The sequence below is a fragment of the Malurus melanocephalus genome, unplaced genomic scaffold (assembly GCF_030028575.1).
Source record: "Malurus melanocephalus ecotype Western Australia unplaced genomic scaffold, MMel_1.1 scaffold_67, whole genome shotgun sequence".
NCBI classification, from domain to species: Eukaryota; Metazoa; Chordata; class Aves; order Passeriformes; family Maluridae; genus Malurus; species Malurus melanocephalus.
In genome coordinates this window covers 2,099,714-2,117,578 of record NW_026623299.1, presented here as the reverse complement: position 1 = coordinate 2,117,578, position 17,865 = coordinate 2,099,714, and the positions used below count along the sequence as shown (strand labels likewise).

At 36.3% G+C, this 17,865-nt stretch overlaps 1 protein-coding gene across 1 annotated transcript in view; it reads left to right on the top strand.

Moving 5' to 3' along the window:
* DARS1 (aspartyl-tRNA synthetase 1) overlaps positions 1 to 17,865 on the top strand; it is a 33,250-nt gene that overhangs the window by 11,817 nt on the left and 3,568 nt on the right. The window contains exons 5-11 of the mRNA XM_057366567.1: positions 6,585 to 6,687; positions 7,946 to 8,026; positions 8,495 to 8,554; positions 13,206 to 13,317; positions 15,061 to 15,195; positions 16,329 to 16,476; positions 17,063 to 17,209. Of these exons, the coding sequence (XP_057222550.1) occupies positions 6,585 to 6,687; positions 7,946 to 8,026; positions 8,495 to 8,554; positions 13,206 to 13,317; positions 15,061 to 15,195; positions 16,329 to 16,476; positions 17,063 to 17,209 (786 nt within the window). The remainder of the gene's footprint in view (positions 1 to 6,584; positions 6,688 to 7,945; positions 8,027 to 8,494; positions 8,555 to 13,205; positions 13,318 to 15,060; positions 15,196 to 16,328; positions 16,477 to 17,062; positions 17,210 to 17,865) is intronic.

The window sequence follows — 17,865 nt, the reverse complement described above, 5'->3', positions numbered from 1 at the left end:
AAAAGAATTMAGTGTATAATGTACTTGTTCCCTAATTCATCTGCCTCTAAACTCCCAACAGTCTGCCTGTACTCYCTCGAGAAACTTGTGCTACAGAACAGTGCAACAACTCTTAGAGTTGTGATGTACACTCTTCTATTCTCCAGTTCTCTCCAATATCTCTCTTTTTCAGTCTTCTTGCTTTCCTCCACAGCTGAATTTTTTATATTTCATGATTGGGAGATCTTAGTGGTTAGGAGCTCATGAGAGGGAAGCTGGTCTTCACTCTTTTTTTTCCATATGCTGACTGCCACTTATAAATCTTCTGTGATGTTTTTTTGTGATTCGCTAATCGTTTTTTACTCAATTAGTTTTCCGCCAGATTAGTGATTTAAAGTAGRTCATGGAGGTCCAATGCTAACAAGGAATGGTAAACAGTGGAAGAGGCTACCTGGAAAGAGTAAGAGGGTAAAGCTCCTTTCTCTTCTGGCAGCAGTGAGCTGTTAAATCAGGCAGAATCTCATCCTTAGATTCTTCCCAACTCCCTGTCATCACCCCACTTTTCTTGATGAGACAGGCTTGAATTCCTCAGAGTAGCCAGACTGATGATGTTTCTATTGTGCTTTGGCTTTTCATTCTGCTCCTTTTCTGGGATATTATTGCTGCTGAATCGTGGTATTCAGCCTCCCTTATTTTATAGCATTCATGTTTTCCTCATTATTTGTGCTTCTGAAACACTTACATGCTCATCATCCTGTTCTTTGAATGGTGTAATTTTGTATTTTACAGTGTTATGGATTTTCTTTTTGGAGTTTGCTTTTRGTGTTTTTAACACCAGTAGTACAGTCATCTCAGGATTCCTTCCCACCAACAAACCTATTTTATTAATATCCTGCYATGCTCTCACTTTTTCCAGCATTTCATCTCCCACAATTCTGTCTGATGTTGCCWTTGCAGCTGCCTCTTGTGCTTCAGAGGCTGCTGCTGTTCCCTGACTCGTGAGTGCACATGGGGTCACTGTGTCAGCAGCACCTGAAGCAGAGTCCCAGTACGTGCCTGTCCTCAGTCACTTCCCTGCCAGTTTTCACCTGCTCTGGAATTATCCCATTATTTCTAGCAGATGAGGCTGGGCTTAGATGTCTAAAAATAACTATCCTGTTTCCCTTCCTTTCTCAGTGTCTTTTTTTTCATCTCATTTCCTACACGTTAAATGAGGAAATACACATTTATTGAAGAAAACATTTAACTTAAATTAAATGTTTAAGTGTTTTCACTGATAGTATGTAAACCATATTTTCCACATGCAGATTTCTCTTATTTTCATACTGTGTCCATAACTTTCTGWAAAATAGTTTGTGAAGTTCTGGATCTTTATTTTTGATGAGAGTTGATTAAATAATGAGCTTTTTTGTACAAATTTTCATAAATGATAAACAAACTAGTTCCTCTTTTGAATATTGGCACATAGAAACCAAGAACTTTCATAATGTTCTGTGGTCAGTGACATTCATATAGTAATTACCTCTATTATCATAACAGTGTGAGTTCTTTTTAGTGAGATACTTTATAGTGGTTAATTGAGGCTTACAAAGAAATTTCTGTGAGTTTACCATGGAAAGTTTCTAGTTGGACTTGCAAAACAAACAAAAATAGCACAGAGCCATTTGAGAAACTGGATTGGCAGCTGTGGAATTGTTCATATGTCTTTTATCAGAAAAAAAAAACAAAACAATTCAGCCTGGTCCTGCAAGGGATGCTGTATAAGATAAAGAGTTGACATTTTCAGACAGCAGAGGTTCCATCTGGTGCATTTAGTAGTTTATCAACCTGCCTTTTTTTCTRTCTAGCATTGGGTGTGGCTGGTTTTGGTTTTCTTTCTCTTTTTCTATCTCAGCATTGGGCCTTTCCCGCCACCCAACTGCCAGAGTCACATGAAATGATGGAACAGTTAACTGGGAGAGGTCGGTAACAGATTCTAATTTAGCTGCTCAAAAATTYGCCCTTGCACAGGAAGTAACTTGATGGTTCTTTGTAGTAGGCTAGAGAGTAAAAATGCARCAAAGAGATTAAAAATGGAGGGAGAAAAAAGAGGTAACCTCTATGAAAATAATTCACAATCTGGAAAGATGTATGTAAGTTCTTTAGCAAGATAAATTGGTATACCARGAAGACTGTTGGATATTGCAGAGTATTTTCTTTATCCATTTYTGTTTAATTTTTATATCAGAGGACTATAAGWAAGTGTCAAATTGCAGCTAAGTTTGCTGGTGACACAGAAATTGGGCTGGTAAACAGGGACAGTGTATAGTATCCAGGGTTCATTTTGAATCATCTCATCAATGCTCTTCAGTGTGAAGTTGTACCTTTGTGGTCAGTTTTTTTGTGTGTTAAGGATTAATAAGTAGAAAAGTAGAGAGAGAAATGTGAGATGGTGATAGATAACTGACTTGACAGAAGCCCATGCAGTTCTCTTACTTATTATGCTAGGAATCCCTTGAATTTTGGAAAAGAGGAATAAAATGCCCTTAATGTAATATGTGCCTATTATTAAGCATTTCTGGAATATTTTGTCCACTTTTGTTGACTTTGTGTCTGAATATGTGTCACATTGGAAAAGGTTGATGGGGAAGTTGCAAGATTAAATGATACATGGTCAGGCAAATCTGCCCTCTATGATTCTAAGAAAAACTGTGTTCTATGCTAGAGAAATKAGTGAGTAATTTAAATCCCAGTCTTATGGTGCCTCTGCAAAAAGATTTTGTGGGGGGGTTCTTTACATTGCAGATACAAAGGTATGACAGGATGCAATGACCAGAAGATGAAGTGAGGGGAATTTAGAAGGGAAATAAAGTGTATTTTTTTTTCAGTGAAAATTATTACAAATGCATTGTGGATTTTGTTACTTACAATCTTTAAAAGCAGGTTGGCATCTTTTTTCCCCAGAAGATACCTGGGTTTAACTAAGTTTTAGAATGTTTTAATAGGAAACTGATCATTATATTTTTAGAATGAAGGGAATAAGAATAGGTCTTTACCTGGCCTTCTTGTACACAATTTCCYTTCGGGGGTTTTGTGGATACTTGCAATAGTTGTGCAGAGAGGAATCAGTTGCCCTTACTATGTACAAAATGTTTATACTCTTAACTAACAAAGTATACTCATTTTTTGAAAGTAAACCATTGCCTTCACTTTCACTGATGTTCAGATAAATGATAATTGATTATTATGTATTATGACAATTATTTAGTATTTTTAATTTAATAATGTATTGCTATAATTTGTGCAGTCTGCTTACAGAAAGATGTTGAAGAAAAAGAATAAGAAAATGCCAGAATAAGTATAGAGGCTGTAAAAGAAGTAAAACATTTTGTATTTGAAGTCTATAAATTAGCAAGTTTGTTCCAATTCTTCAGACTTTTGACCAATAAAATGTAGATTGTGATTCAATTTGGAAGGTCAGCATAGGGCTTAGCTTGCAACACGAAACTGTTGATCAAAGATGTTGTCATAAAGGCTGCAAGAATGCAATCCTGTGGTTAAAAGAGAAAGTCTTGGCTAAYAGACCTACAGCTAATTAAGAGGGACATAAGGCATCTAGTGGACACTTTAGTAATTATAATCTTGGTTTTTTAAACGTTACTTATAAAGTAGTTTGCCATAGAGCAAATTCTTTGTTGTCAGACATGAATTTACATACTAAAATAGTTTCTTTTTGAATTAAACAATGTGAAAATGTCATCTGTCTTAATGCCTCATGTGTGCTAATTTAGTTTCTAGTCCCTGGTAATATTAATTCGAGGTAGAAATGTTGTTGTCCTTAATGGAAATTGTGGTATTTTGGCATGTTTTTCTGCTCTGCATGTTCACTTTTTTTGGTGTTTGGGGGTTTTTTGTTACCCAGGGGAATTTTATCAAAAATCACCTAGATGATTTATTCCTGCTGCTGTGGAAAATGCTTTGCTGTGGTTACTGGCATTTCATTAAAACATCTTGTTTCTTGTTGTAACTTGAACTGAAAATGCCATTTCAGTMACATCCTTGGAATTACCTGTTGTGATCAAAGCAACACATTTCAGGTTTCTGTAGTTTACCTGCAGTGTTAGGGACTTCAGACACTTCCAGCTCTAGCTCTTGCTGGTCATGGTTCAAACATAACTCAAAACACAAGTTTTTATTTCCATACCAGATGAAATACGGAGTTTGGATGAGCAAAAGCACATTTTCAAATTATCAAATGGAAGTTCAGAGGAGATGATGRATGTTTACAAATACAAAGATGGTCWCWTGCAGTAGGAGYCTTCCCGGTGCTTTTGTGTGCCCAGGCAATTACTTGTGTATTTGGTTATGGGGACCTACACAGTTAGGAACTCAGTTGAARTACATCTTAAAATTATGGCAAATCTAATGACTAAGGAACATTATGGTTTTGAATATGTTCCAGATCAAGAAACATGTTTTAATTGCAACTCCAGTATAGAGATAGAGAAATTAATTTTATCATACATGCAAAGTTTTAAAGTCRTTGTGCAAGTTTGCAGAGCAGTATTGCAGTTAGAGTGATGTAAAAGTCAGTTTCTTCCTGTATTTTTAACATGATATCATTTTACATCTCTTGAATTCCTTGCATGTTCTGATCAGAGCTCTGTACAGACTTCACAAACAGTTCTCATCCATGGGATCACTAATCTGACTATCATACAACACGTTTATATTTAACTATTATTTTCTTTTTCACAGCACAAAGAATTTCTTTCCATAAGTTAAAAACATTATTTGCTATTATTAATGAGAGGGTTTTTATTCAGCAGATTAGAAACTGGTATTTTCAGTGAAGACATTGCTATCYATGTCATTAGTGGTGTTTTCTGCACATTTGCCAAAATGTTGACATGGAAAAGGAAGCGGGAAAAACAGATAGAGGAGAACTGTTTAGGGAAAAAATGTTCATATAAAAGCAAAACTAATTCTTTTAACATGAATGCATTTGAAAAGCAAAGGGAATTTATGGTTACACATAATGCTGGTTTAGCATCATATAGTCTCATATATGATCATATTCTCTTGCATTCAAAGTTCTGTTTTGGTTCTACAGTATTTTTAAGGAGTTTTAAACAGAATAATTTGTAAGAGAATTTATTGGGAAGCACTTGGTGTCATTTCAATTATCCTTTCTCAAATTWGTTGCCTATGCTAAAATAGTGGAGATCAAGGCTCACCCATAACTAAATGGATTCTCTTTTAAAGCCTGCTCTCARCCTCTGCTTTGTACAAATTTAGTCATGATTTGAGCGACTGTAGCTTTTTTAAAGTGTAAATGTACCAGAAGAATACACTGTTCACAAATTTAATGCAGTATATGGAATTACCTAATGGTTAAGCAAGTCAAGCATATGAAGCACCCTGGTCTGTATTAACTTTAGCACAGCTAATAAGTTCTATCACCTGGAAGTATTGCCATCAAAAAAATAGTGTATTCATGCAAAATACTCAAATTGGCTTTTTTTTAGTTAATTAGAATTTACTTATAGTGCCACCATTAGGTTTTGAGAATTTTGATGGTTGAGTTTTCCACTGTTACTTTAATATCGTCAGATTTTTCAAGATTTTACTCCAAGTAAAAAAAGTGTTGGCTCTTTGCTTTGTTGGTTTCAGCAGTGGCCAGCTTGTCTGATGACATCCTCATTCACTTCTTATTATTTGCAATTAAATTGTGGGCCTGATACTTTCCTGCTGTCGTAAGGGCTTAGGTGGTCAAGTGATGTATATAAAGTGCTTTTCAGCTTTCTCAAGAAGGCCTCAGAAGTGAAAGATGAATTGTAACATTAGTTTTCCTGAAAAAAAAAGGAATATTTTTAGATATTTGGCCTCTTAAAAGTCAGCTAACAGAGACAGTGAGGATGAGATTATGTGTAGAAAAGTGCTGGTTTAAAGTCCAGTACCTCAAATGTGTACATAAAAAACACTCATACAAGTTCTTTTCTCATCTCTGTCTTTTGAGGATTTGTTGTTGTTTGCTTATAGCACACATACTTTATATCATATCTTTGGAAGACTTTCAGGATGGTGTGTGGTATTTTAATGTACTATTAGTGACTGTTAGTGCAGAGCAATTAGGATGTCCCCTGTCACAGAGAAATTACTTAGGAGCATCTTGCGTCTTTCAGTAACAAGTCATGTAGTTTAAACAAACTGAATCACTTTTGATTTTCCCCTTCAKTTCTAGGACTTCCCTCCAATTTGTTGTTCTGCTGGTGAAGACACATCTTGCAGATAATTGCATCAGCTGACATATGTTAGAGTGTCTGTGGCCTAGAAAAGAGCTCTGCCACTTGTCAGTTTATGTATAAACACACACACACACACAGAATGGACAAGCACTGAGCTTAATCATAATTCTTTCCCTCACAAGTCTTCCATCGCAGTTTGAATTTATGGTGTCTGGGGATATTTCAGCCAAGTCCTTATTACTCCGTTTTTATATATAAAAATAACTTGAAATCCTTAGCTCTGTTGTGTTGTTCAGCACTCCATMCARTGCATGAATATCCTGGTGCTGCACTGTGCAATGGAACTTACTGAGCMTTCTGTCCTCTCTTTATTGCCAGCATCACCAAAGAGAGCATTGTGGACATACAAGGTGTTGTGAGAAAGGCATATCAGAAAATTGGAAGTTGTACGCAGCAAGACGTTGAGCTTCACGTTCAAAGGGTAAATTTTTGAGCAAATGGAGCACTGGTTAATTGTTTGATAGATCATCTGTTCAGACTGTCTGTCTACATATATAAACTTTGTCAGTAAGGAGTCCCATGCCAGACAAATAAACTACAAATTTCAGTGTATCAGATGTAAAAATTAAACATTTCTGGGTTTAAGATGTTTGGAGTTTATATTTTTCTATTTTTATCTGCCATTTGAATTACAGTCAAGTAAAATAAAGTATCTCACCAGAACAATTTGGCTAGGAAAGCTTGTAATTCTAGTTTTTGATTCTTAACTGCAGCAGATACTGGAATAAAAAAGTCTGCTTCTTTTTAAGTGCAAGTCAGAAGTTTCTTCTTTATCAGAATTACAATCTTCCCCTCAGTACAATGGAATGGAATACATAATTCTGACAGAAATAAACTCTCACTGGCTTAACAGTATGGAAGCTTTTGTAATCTAAAGTTCCTGGAGCTTGTGCTATAGGGGTGGAGGAAGTGTAACTTTATAATTTGTTTAAATAGAAAGCATATTTAAACCTTTATGTAATATCCTTTTTTTTTCTAAAGGTTTTTAACTAATCTGTATGCCTACAATACAGCTGAAACCCTGTTGCCTCAGTAGTAGAGCACAATGGTTATTATAGCAGTGAGATAAATTTTAGCTAACAGCATTGGGGAAAATCTGCAGATTTTGAAGAAACATGTTCTAATATGTGTGCAGATTATCCTATGCTTGATTTTTCTGAAAGAACATCAAATTCACTGCTCCTGTAGGAGCAATACTAGACCATAAGGCACAGCAAGGTGGTTTTTGCTGATTGAATTTTAGGTATCTCGTAAAATTTTGAATCTGAAATAGCTCTTTCAGCTATATTCAGGTGATAAGTAAATAATACGTTAACAAGGAGAGAAAAGGATGATCTTGCTGGATTCAGAACCTAAAACTCAGTGAAKTCTGGTAGATTCAGAGCTGGTGTACGTTCCAAAAGGCTTGTCCCTYAGGCTGTATGGACCTGCTCAATTTGCTGCTTTCCAGAAAAAAACAAAAAGATACTTTAAATCTTTCAAGAGGAAAGCAAGAGCTAAGCATTTCAGTATTGTCATGAGAATGCACCATGTATGTCAATTACTGGAATAAAATCACAGCCTTAAACTGAGCAGCCTATGCAAACACTGTTTCAAGTCTATGCTAGAAATACCCTTTTGTAAATCACACCTCCTTTTGAGCAGAGCCTTGTGCTATTTCTGTTCTCTCTCRATTTCAGATCTATGTGATCAGCTCAGCTGAACCCCGACTGCCCTTACAGCTGGATGATGCTGTTCGACCAGAGGTGGAAGGAGAGGAGGTGAAAACTTTGCATCCTCAAATGCCTTTTATTGTCTTTGTAGTGAACAAAAGCACRAAARCCAAGCAACTTCCTTAATGCGGTGWTTCTGGGGGTTTGTTAGGCTTGCATTTTACTTCCTTTGTGCTATCCAGAACTGTGTTTGACATTTCTGTAGCTTTGATGTCTGATGAACTGCAGTAGAAGGTCAAAACCAGAGGGTTTCCAATCCTGTGTGTGTGTCTGCTGCATCCTCATGGTTGGGTTCTGCCTGTGACCTCTACAGGAAGTTACACCTTAAACTTTGCTATACTGCTGGTTTGCTGTATGTTCTTTCTAGAATGATCTAGAAGTTCTGCTGAACATAGAAGTAACCTTTGGCTTTTAGTCAGAGGGTGTCTTTCTCCATTGATTTTATTTTGTTGAAGTTTTGGTTTTGTTTATTTTTTGGATATGTGTGAATACATGTATTTTTGCACAACTGTTTAGGATGGAAGAGCTACTGTAAACCAAGACACAAGACTGGACAACAGAATCATTGATCTAAGGGTAAGGAACATGCAGTGTTGCTGGCTAGCCTGCAAGAATTTATTCTTCATATTTCTAATCCATTAAGCAATTAAAAGTCCTGGATGGATTTGATGGAATTGTATTGTGGTCCAAGAGAAAAATAAACATGTTCTTCTGGTTTTGTATGGTATTGTAAAAGCGCAGGATTTTTGAATCCTAAATGTCTGCCTTTATTGACATTAATTAAAGAATATATATTAATAGTTCAGAGGCAAACACTGATGATTTGGCACATGGCCTTGTACATCTGGGCTTTTTACCTGCAAAAGTCGAAGGTGACTGAATAGGGATAATTTAGAGGCAACATTTTTTCTCAGATGTAGTTTTTGTTATCCAAAACCTGTGAAAAGCTTGCATTTGAAGTATGAGATGGAAGTTCTAAGTTTTAATGTGCAGTTGAGGTGCTGTAATGCATGTCTTGTCAGTGAAATTGTACCAGGCCACAATACCAGCCAGAATGTGCCAGTCTCATTCTCTGTTTCTTTTTTCTGAAACACCTTTCTTTATCTAGGTCATAGAGACCCAACCTCTTGAATTCACAGACCTCCCAAATATTTACTCTTTCTGATCAGCAGCAAAACAATCTCTAGTAAATTAATTACAGCACTTTGATTCTTTTTTAATGAAACGACAGCTAACACTAACTGTGTAAGTAACTAACCATTCTTATTGACATGAGGCATCCTGACCTTTTCTCATTTGAGGCTCTCCACAAGAAAATTTTCAACAACATTTCAACAAAATTCCTGAGGAGAACTGGAAAACATAATGTGTTTTCCAAAACCATTGTTCCTATAGCTTTTCCTTCTAGGAAAACCAAATCATGGGCAGCAGGAAAAAAATGTTAACAGAGTAGTTCTAACAGAAATGCTATGATGATCTGTTCCTACAAGTGTGGGAGGAAGTCCAGCCACAGATAAATCTATCTCATTCTGGTTTCCTCAGTGCCCCAGTTTTTAAGGAAGAAGGAGGTCACTGAAATCAAAAATAGAGATATTGTTATTTTGAGAAAGATTCAACAAACTAAATTCATAGGACTTGGTTAGGCTCAGATTTAAAAAAAGWCCTTCATATGCAACTAAAATTATTTTTATCCATTTAAATGCAGTATTTAAAGTAGTTAGTTAATTGTAAGTAATAATTACAAAGAAGTTAATTAGGTAGGGCCAAGTGATGATAAAGTGGAACTGTGAAACTCAGTTATTGCATGACTGAAAAAAATCGGATTTCCAAAAATAGCATCACTCCATCCATCTATGGTGTGTACCAAGGAAGGTTTGATTATGATGCAGTACAAGGAGTGTAATTAGAAAAAAACAATAAGGAAATTACATTAGTGGAGATGAAAGATGCAAAGTATGTTGCAAAGATTGCAAGACTTCCACTCTTGTGTATGTATGAAATAGACTGAGTATTACAGTGAATTATTGACAGTCTTGTTCTTTTTTGGCTGACAAAGATCTCTCAGAAGTGTCTGGTAGTTGGGTRTCTGTAAGGTTAGAGGTGGGAGGTATTTAAATACCAAGATGCCAAGCTACTTCTGTAGTTGTTATTGTGATGTATGGAGAGAAAGTGGTGTTTATTTGGGGCTGAGGGGTTTTGAAAATTGTTTCCAAGGAGTGATGAGTGGGGAAGAATTAATCTGTTCCTGATGGATTAACTCACAAAATACAGATAACAAACTTGGAAGAGAAAAGTGGGGGTTTTAGAGAAAAGAGAGCTGGAAAGAAGGAAAGTCCTTGTATAGGTTAGATTTTCTTTTACATAACCACAGGTGACTGTGAGGAAACCACTGTTGACCTAAGTGTYTATTTTTCACAATGGCTTAAGGAAGGTCAAACCACATCTCTGATCACAGAGATGTTTGAGTAACCATTCAGTTATCGAAACAGTTAAAAAGGGCAAAGTGACTGGGTTTTCAAATTTCTGTACAATTAACTTTGCAGACTGAGTTAGAACATTAACACTGTTAACTGCAACAGCATTAAATGTCATATTTGTTTCTCTTTCTGCTTAATTCTGGAAGGAATATATACTGTCTTTGCCATGGTCTCAGATGAGATAGTTTGTCAATATGTATGTGGAAGAGTTCATATTGGAGCAAACACTAMAGGAAAATAATGTCATGGCAAATTTTTTTTAAGGCAAAGGTAAAAATCAATTCATTTTGACAGTTGTCACTGTTTGTAGTTTGCTATACCTAAGTGTGGAAGCTCAAACTGTGACTGTTACTTACCATTGTACCAGACATGTTGCTATATATATGAGCATCTCAGTTACTGAATTATTTTCTTCAAATGAATTTGTTCTCTTTTTGTTCTGAACATCACACCAGTGCAAAGAATGTTACTAAATCTAGAAAGATTTTTCTGTTTTTAAAATATTTGGAATTGGTAGTGGCACATAAAATTTTTGAGGTCATTGATTTGGCTCCACTACATATTGTCAGATGCAGTTCTTTAGGAGCTTATCTCAGATGTCTTGTTGGTCTGTTTAATTCTTACAAGGAGGCTGCAGTATCACAAATTCTCCACAGTTACCCATGTTGGCAGTCTCTGAATGAATGGACACTGAAACTCAGCCMCTTTTGGTGAAAGAAGAGTGGTCTTGTCAGAGCTAATTTGAGGTATGGAGAATTGCTTGGGAATGTTCTTGGGCTGTAGTTAAATAAAAGCTTCAGATGTCCAGTTCTGTGAATTTGGCTGCTTTCATAAATACTGTTTCTAAGCCTAATTTATCATTGTAGATGTCTTAGGAAGACAGAATCCTTGCCCTGYATCCTTAAAAAAGACAGGAGGAGTTACTGCCTGATGAACCTTTGTTACTGCAGAGCTGTGTTAGGTGTTGACTRGCTGTGTGTCTGTGCAGTTTTAGGTCAGACCATGTAATTGCTTTCAGATTACGTTAGCAACCAGTTTTCTTCTTCCTGAGGCTGTTTGATTTACTACTACATTCTCACCTTCTCTGGAATGAAACTGGTGTTGGTTCATACCAAGGGTAGAAGAGGCATTGATACTATCCTTCTTTAAGTAATTGTTACACATAGTCTCTCTCAGCAATTTTAGATGTGTCTGGTTCCTCAAAGGCTTTATTGGAGGACTCAAATGTGACTGTTGTCAGCTCTTTCACTTTTCAAGTAGGAGATGGTTAAGGAAAAAAAATCATCCTTGTGCTTGGATGTAACACTGCCAAATTATGCTCATAACTCAGGCAGAGTCTTACTTATTTCTGATTCTGGGAGACCAAAGTGAAAAACTTTTAGGGTACTTTTGTAACTGTTGCTCAAAACCTCATTTCCTTCGTTTCGAACATGTGGAGTAGTGGCTGTGGTCTATCAGACGTGTGGTTTATTAGACAGTGAAAACTGCTATTATTTACTAGTCTCAACCACTAACCCGCCTGAAATATTTCATTGGTCAGCTAAAATGGCAAATAATTCCTAACAGCTACAGATCTGCAGTATTACTGCAGTTTTCTCTTTGGCTTTGTCAGTGAAGGGATATCTGTCTTGCAGAGATGATGGATATGGGTTTATTTCACCGTTTCCACTGCCTGTCTGTCTAACTTCGGCTGCTTATATAATTTGTTTTGGTTGGGGGTTTTTTGTTTTGTGGTTTGGTAAGAGTCACGTGAAAAAGCCCACAAGGCCTTTCTTACCCTAACTGAAAAGTTTGGTGGTGTTCAGAAAGAGAAGTAAACAGTGCTGTGACGCAGGTTGTCATACAGAACTGTTCTCTTGGTCGTTGGCAGGAACTCGTTGRTCTCTTTATACCCTTTCAGGTTGCTCGCAGTCAGGTTTGTGATGCTGAAGGCACAAAATCAGATATGGGTTCAGTGCTGACGTCTTGCAGACTTTGCAGCAATCGCTAAGGTGGTTGTTTTATTCTTCATGCCAAAAGTGCTACAGCAATGTTTAGTGTAGATATTTGCTAACCAGATAAATAGCTCAGTTGTGTCACGTGYACAAACAAAAAGAAAATGATCGATTCAGCTAAATCTACGTCTGTTTTCAGCTAAATGTACTTGTTAAGTAAACAAGAAAGAAAGAACTGCAGTTCACATGAACAGGTGTTATAAGGACTAGTTAAATGTTGGGAGTCTAGACCTTGGGTTTTGGATGTTTTTGTGGCAGTGTTGTACATGGTTAACAAGTGGCTCTGCTTTTACATGAAAAGCATTGTATTTAGTGGCTTTTAACAGACAGACATTTCTACCTTATGTAAGTTATTAATGGCTTTGCTTTTATTATGCACTGTGTGTTCTGTAGCCATTTTAGTTCARTGTGCTGAATGCTTTTTAATAGATTTAGTGCTTTTATTCAATTTCTTACTATAAAACCTTTAGTTGCAGAAGCACATCTCATAAATCACTTATTTTTTTAAAATGTAGGATTGACCTTAGTGCCTCATTTGTAACTGAATATGCTCTAAATTGAAATTAATAATTACTCTTGTTTCCTTTGCTGTTTTCTTTTGTGTAATAAACAATTACTGATTTGCACCTTTCTCTGTTTAAACAGATAAAATATTCAGGTATTCCCGAGGGACGAGATTCATCCTTCCAGCTATCCACAAGAAGTAATAGAGTCAGAAAAAACTAACTTAGGTTTCATTATTTTATCTTCTTACAGACGTCCACTAGTCAAGCAGTCTTCTGCCTTCAGTCTGGTATTTGTCAGCTTTTCCGAGAAACTCTTATTCGCAAGGGATTTGTGGAAATTCAGACTCCCAAAATCATTTCAGGTATTGTATATGTGATCCAGCAGCTTCAGGCGTSCTTCTTTTACAGTTGCTCAGTGTACCTATCTGACAAAATTTTATTAAGTTTTTATTTAAAAAACATAATGTTTTCTTTCTRGCTTAGTTGCAACATTGCAAAATTGTAGCAGGTGTTGAGTTGTTCTTTACTTTTCTCCTGACTTGAGCTGCTAAAAATGTCAAGAAAAATATTATATATACCTGATTTATGTACTTTGCAATGCATATGAAGTTTTAATTCTGATCATATGCATTATTCTTCAAATTAGTGTTCTCAGTGTTGAACACTGCTTGTTCCATTCTCAGTATAAAAAAACCTCTTAATTTAGATTAAAAGCAAATTCCATCATAAAGRTGTTGCAACAAACATTGTGTAAAATATGATGCCATTATATGGCACAATATATCACTTCTTYAGCAATGAGAATGTGGCAAAATAGAGGGTGGTAGACCTTTTTCTCTTTGGAAATGTGGAATAACAGCTTCACCCTTAAAGWCTGGAAATGCTTCTAGTGCTTTTTGTTTGCTGTATTTTCAAAAGTCCAGTGGTTTGGTGTACTGATGGAGGTTTTGTTCCCATCTTACTGGTGTTCTTTGAGGTTTTGTTGATGCCACTAAGATACATGGCATGGAACATTAGAGCAGAAGATGTGTGTTATTGCAGRTACATTCATTGAGTGCAAATGTTTTGCTTGCTGAATTTTATGCTTCTGTATTATATTTTGGAAGACAGCTTTTGATTCAGATAAAAAAATCAGCTTTTTAACAAAATGWGTACAAGCAACTATTCTTTCAGCATGGAAAGTGTCATTGAACTAGAAGATTGGATGATTTTTTCCTATGTAGACAGTTGTATGGTATGAAGTACTAAAAGGCTTCCAAGTAATTTATTTACATAGGAAAATTTGAGGAAATGTGTTGTTCTTACTGTGTGGTGTACCATTGAAAGCGAGCAAGCATCCTATTGTTTGTATACATATTTTCTAAAATTAACCAAGTCCATGCAATCCTTATTAATCTTCAAATTTAAATATCATAACTGTTGTAAAATTTGAGAGTTTAAAAGTTACCTGTGTTAGGCCTCTGTATCTGCTCACACCACTGGGAATTGGCAAGGTAAAGTGGCACCATTTTGGTAGGTGCTTTGCAGTAAGGGATACCAATGCACGTGATCTTTCCTGTGCTCTCAAGGTAGCTGTCCAGGAAACCTCCCTCAAACTGAGAAAAAGCTTTATACCTTTACCTCATGCCCTCAGGTAAATCTGGTTTTGGCTGGGAGAGATAGTAATGCCTTCAATTAGAGAGGATGGTCCTGGCAAAACAGGATATGCACTTTGATCTCATGCTCTGCAGTTATACCCCAGCACAGATTGGTTTCCACAGAAATGTGGGGTTGCAGGCAGATGTGTTGGTACAGACGTGTATTCTATGCTGTTCTCACTCTAAGGTGAAGGCCAGCTGGAACAGTAAAATTTTAAACTACCCCAGCTAAATTTGCAGATTTGCAAGACAAGGTGTTACAGTCCTAAGCTACAAAATTTACCTTGGCAAGAATGGATGCAAATATATCTTTTTCCTGTAATGTGCTTTGAAGGAAAATCTCTTTCTAATYTCTAWATGTAAGACCAATAAYCTGTCATTCTAYRTCTGATTTATWTTTTAYRTTTTTATTTTAATAATTGCTTAATTTTATTTTAATAATTCCTTATAAAAGCTCTTGCTTTCCAGCTGCCAGTGAAGGAGGAGCCAATGTGTTTACTGTATCCTACTTCAAAACCAGTGCCTACCTGGCTCAGTCCCCACAGCTGTACAAGCAGATGTGCATATGTGCTGACTTTGAAAAGGTTTTCTGCGTTGGGCCAGGTAACAGAAGCTTTGCTTTATGCAATGTGTGAAGTGTGCCCTGGTGGCTTTTAGCAGATGTGGTATAAGATAACACACACACACACACACACACACACTCAGAGAAAAGCTTTGAATGGTTTCACTTGATGTAGTTTCACTTGGTAAACCAAATTTCAGTTGAGGCAACTGATGACAGTAAAGTAGACAGAGAAGTTGCCGTAACAGAACTAAAATGCTGGAGTAAGGGTGGAACACTCTTCTCCAATGCCTGCTGTTCTGTGAGGAGAAAGAATAGAATTGCATTGGACATTGATAGTGTGATGAAGTTTGTAAAATATGGGACATCACTGTGATAACTGAAGCCATAATTTCCTGTTCCCATACCCAATAGTTGCATTTCATTGCCCAGTACTAACCAGTTAAAATAGTCAAGCTGGATTTGAGATTGCATTTTAACATAGATTCATTCCTTGATTTTGTACATGTAACAACATTATTTTGAACATGCTTACATTTAACTGGGCTGTCAGTAATAAAAAAAATTAATAAWTTCCAGTCCCATGCCCTCTTTCTCCAAAGCTGATAGGACATGGCCTTTTTGGGTGGTAATACTACAGTTTTCTTCTGTGACCTCAAATGGTTTAAAGATCTATAACCTGTAAATGCTGGTAAACAAGTCAATAACAGAGTATAAAACAAAAAAAAAAATTCCAAGTAATGCAGAAGATCTTCAATTTCTTGTTAATCACTAACAGATGAGTCATGGTTTATAGGAAGACATGTTTATGTTAGACTCGTACACCCATCCCAGAAGACACACACGTGTACAAGTCCATTTCCTCTGAATAAGGCAGTTTTCAAATCTGAAAGTTCTCGTGTGCTTGCARGCTTGTCTGTTTTTCCCCTTGTGGCTGTTGGTCTAACCAGAGATTCTGCCTCTCTATGGTTGTGTCTGTCTTGTATCCTTTGAGCACCACAGCTGCAGTAATGCTGTCACTGTTACAAGTGATACTCTGAGGCTGCTAGTTTTCCTTTGTGTCTTTCAATGAGAATTTTCATGTGTATCTTATCCAAATGCTGATGGTAATTGTTATTTTTCCAACTGGAATGATAATTTCAGGTCAATTAGAATTTGTTGTTTAATTTTACAGTATTTAGGGCTGAGGACTCCAATACACACAGACACCTGACTGARTTTGTTGGTCTGGATATTGAAATGGCTTTTAATTATCACTACCATGAAGTGGTAGATGAGATTGCAGACACCTTGGTGCAGATATTCAAGGGACTTCAGGAAAGGTAATAAGAACATTTCCTTCTTCAAATAAGCAATTTTTCTATTTCAAAAATTATTTTCATACTTACCATATAAGAAAATTTTCTTGAATAAAAATTATTGTACCGGCCTGCATTTGTTCCATGATAATAGCAAGGATTATTTTCCATTATTCATTGTCTAACTCATGAAAAAACCAGGCTAGAAGTGCAGGAGGTGGTTTCCATTTGCTTTCAGCTTAGGCTGTCTTGCCAGCAGAAATGCAAATCTTCATCTGTCCAGAAGGAAATTTCTTGTTTATATTTGAATGTTACTCAAATCAAAAAAGAACCCAGTTAAATATTACAAATCAAAGGGATGATTTCTCTTTACTGTGAAAATTTGACCTAGTCAATTATTTTTTACAAAAGGAATTAAATAGAAGCAATAGTAAATATTGAAGTAGGTGCATTAACTTTGTTGAAACAATTCATTRCAGAATTTCTCCAGAGTGGTTTTAATACAGTTTTTATGTTGCAAGAGGGACCTCTTGTGGCAAAATTTACAAAACTGTTGGGTCCAAGTTCTTGACTTTTGTATTTGGCTTCTGTTCTGTTTCTTTGTCTGTAGGTTCCAAACTGAAATTCAGACAGTGAGCAAACAGTTCCCRTGTGAGCCATTTAAGTTTTTGGAGCCAACTCTGAGGCTGGAATATCGTGAAGGCGTGGCCATGCTTCGAGAGGCTGGTGTGGAGATGGGTGATGAGGAGGATCTGAGGTAYTTGGCACTACACAACTGTGTCAGAGTCTTGGGAAGGGGTAGTAAACTGATTCGTAGTAAAGTGGTGGTAGTAAAATGTCAGTTTTGTACTGTGCACCTGACAGCCTCAATAAGGACCCACAGCTTTTACAGGAATAAACAGTACTTCTGTCCAGGTCTCTTGACAAGTAAATGAGTGGATACAAAATTAGTCCTTTATTTTAATGTAGACTGTAGATACAAACTCTGAAATCTGAAAGCAAATAGTTGACAACACAAAGTAAGAGTAGCTTGAACCTTCTAAGGAAAAGAAGTGCTTGTCCAGTAATTGCAGAATGTCTCCTTCATGAGACTTATGTCTTTGAATAGGATGAAACAAAAAGATTCTGTAGACTTAAGGCATTTCTTTAAAATAATACCTTTCTTCCTTCCACTTCTCCACTTCTTCAAGTGATTAAGCAATCTGGATGCATTCTCACTGATTTACTGAGAGATGGTTTAATTAGCTGTTTATACACAAACTTTTCTAAAGACACTTAATGAAKTAAAACATTTTTGTTCTTCCCCATAATATATTCAGCACCATTAGGGTAGTGTGTGATTTTACAGCTTCAACCCTAATGAAGTTTCAACCCTAAGAGTCTGATGGAGGAAAATAATTTCCTGAGCAACTA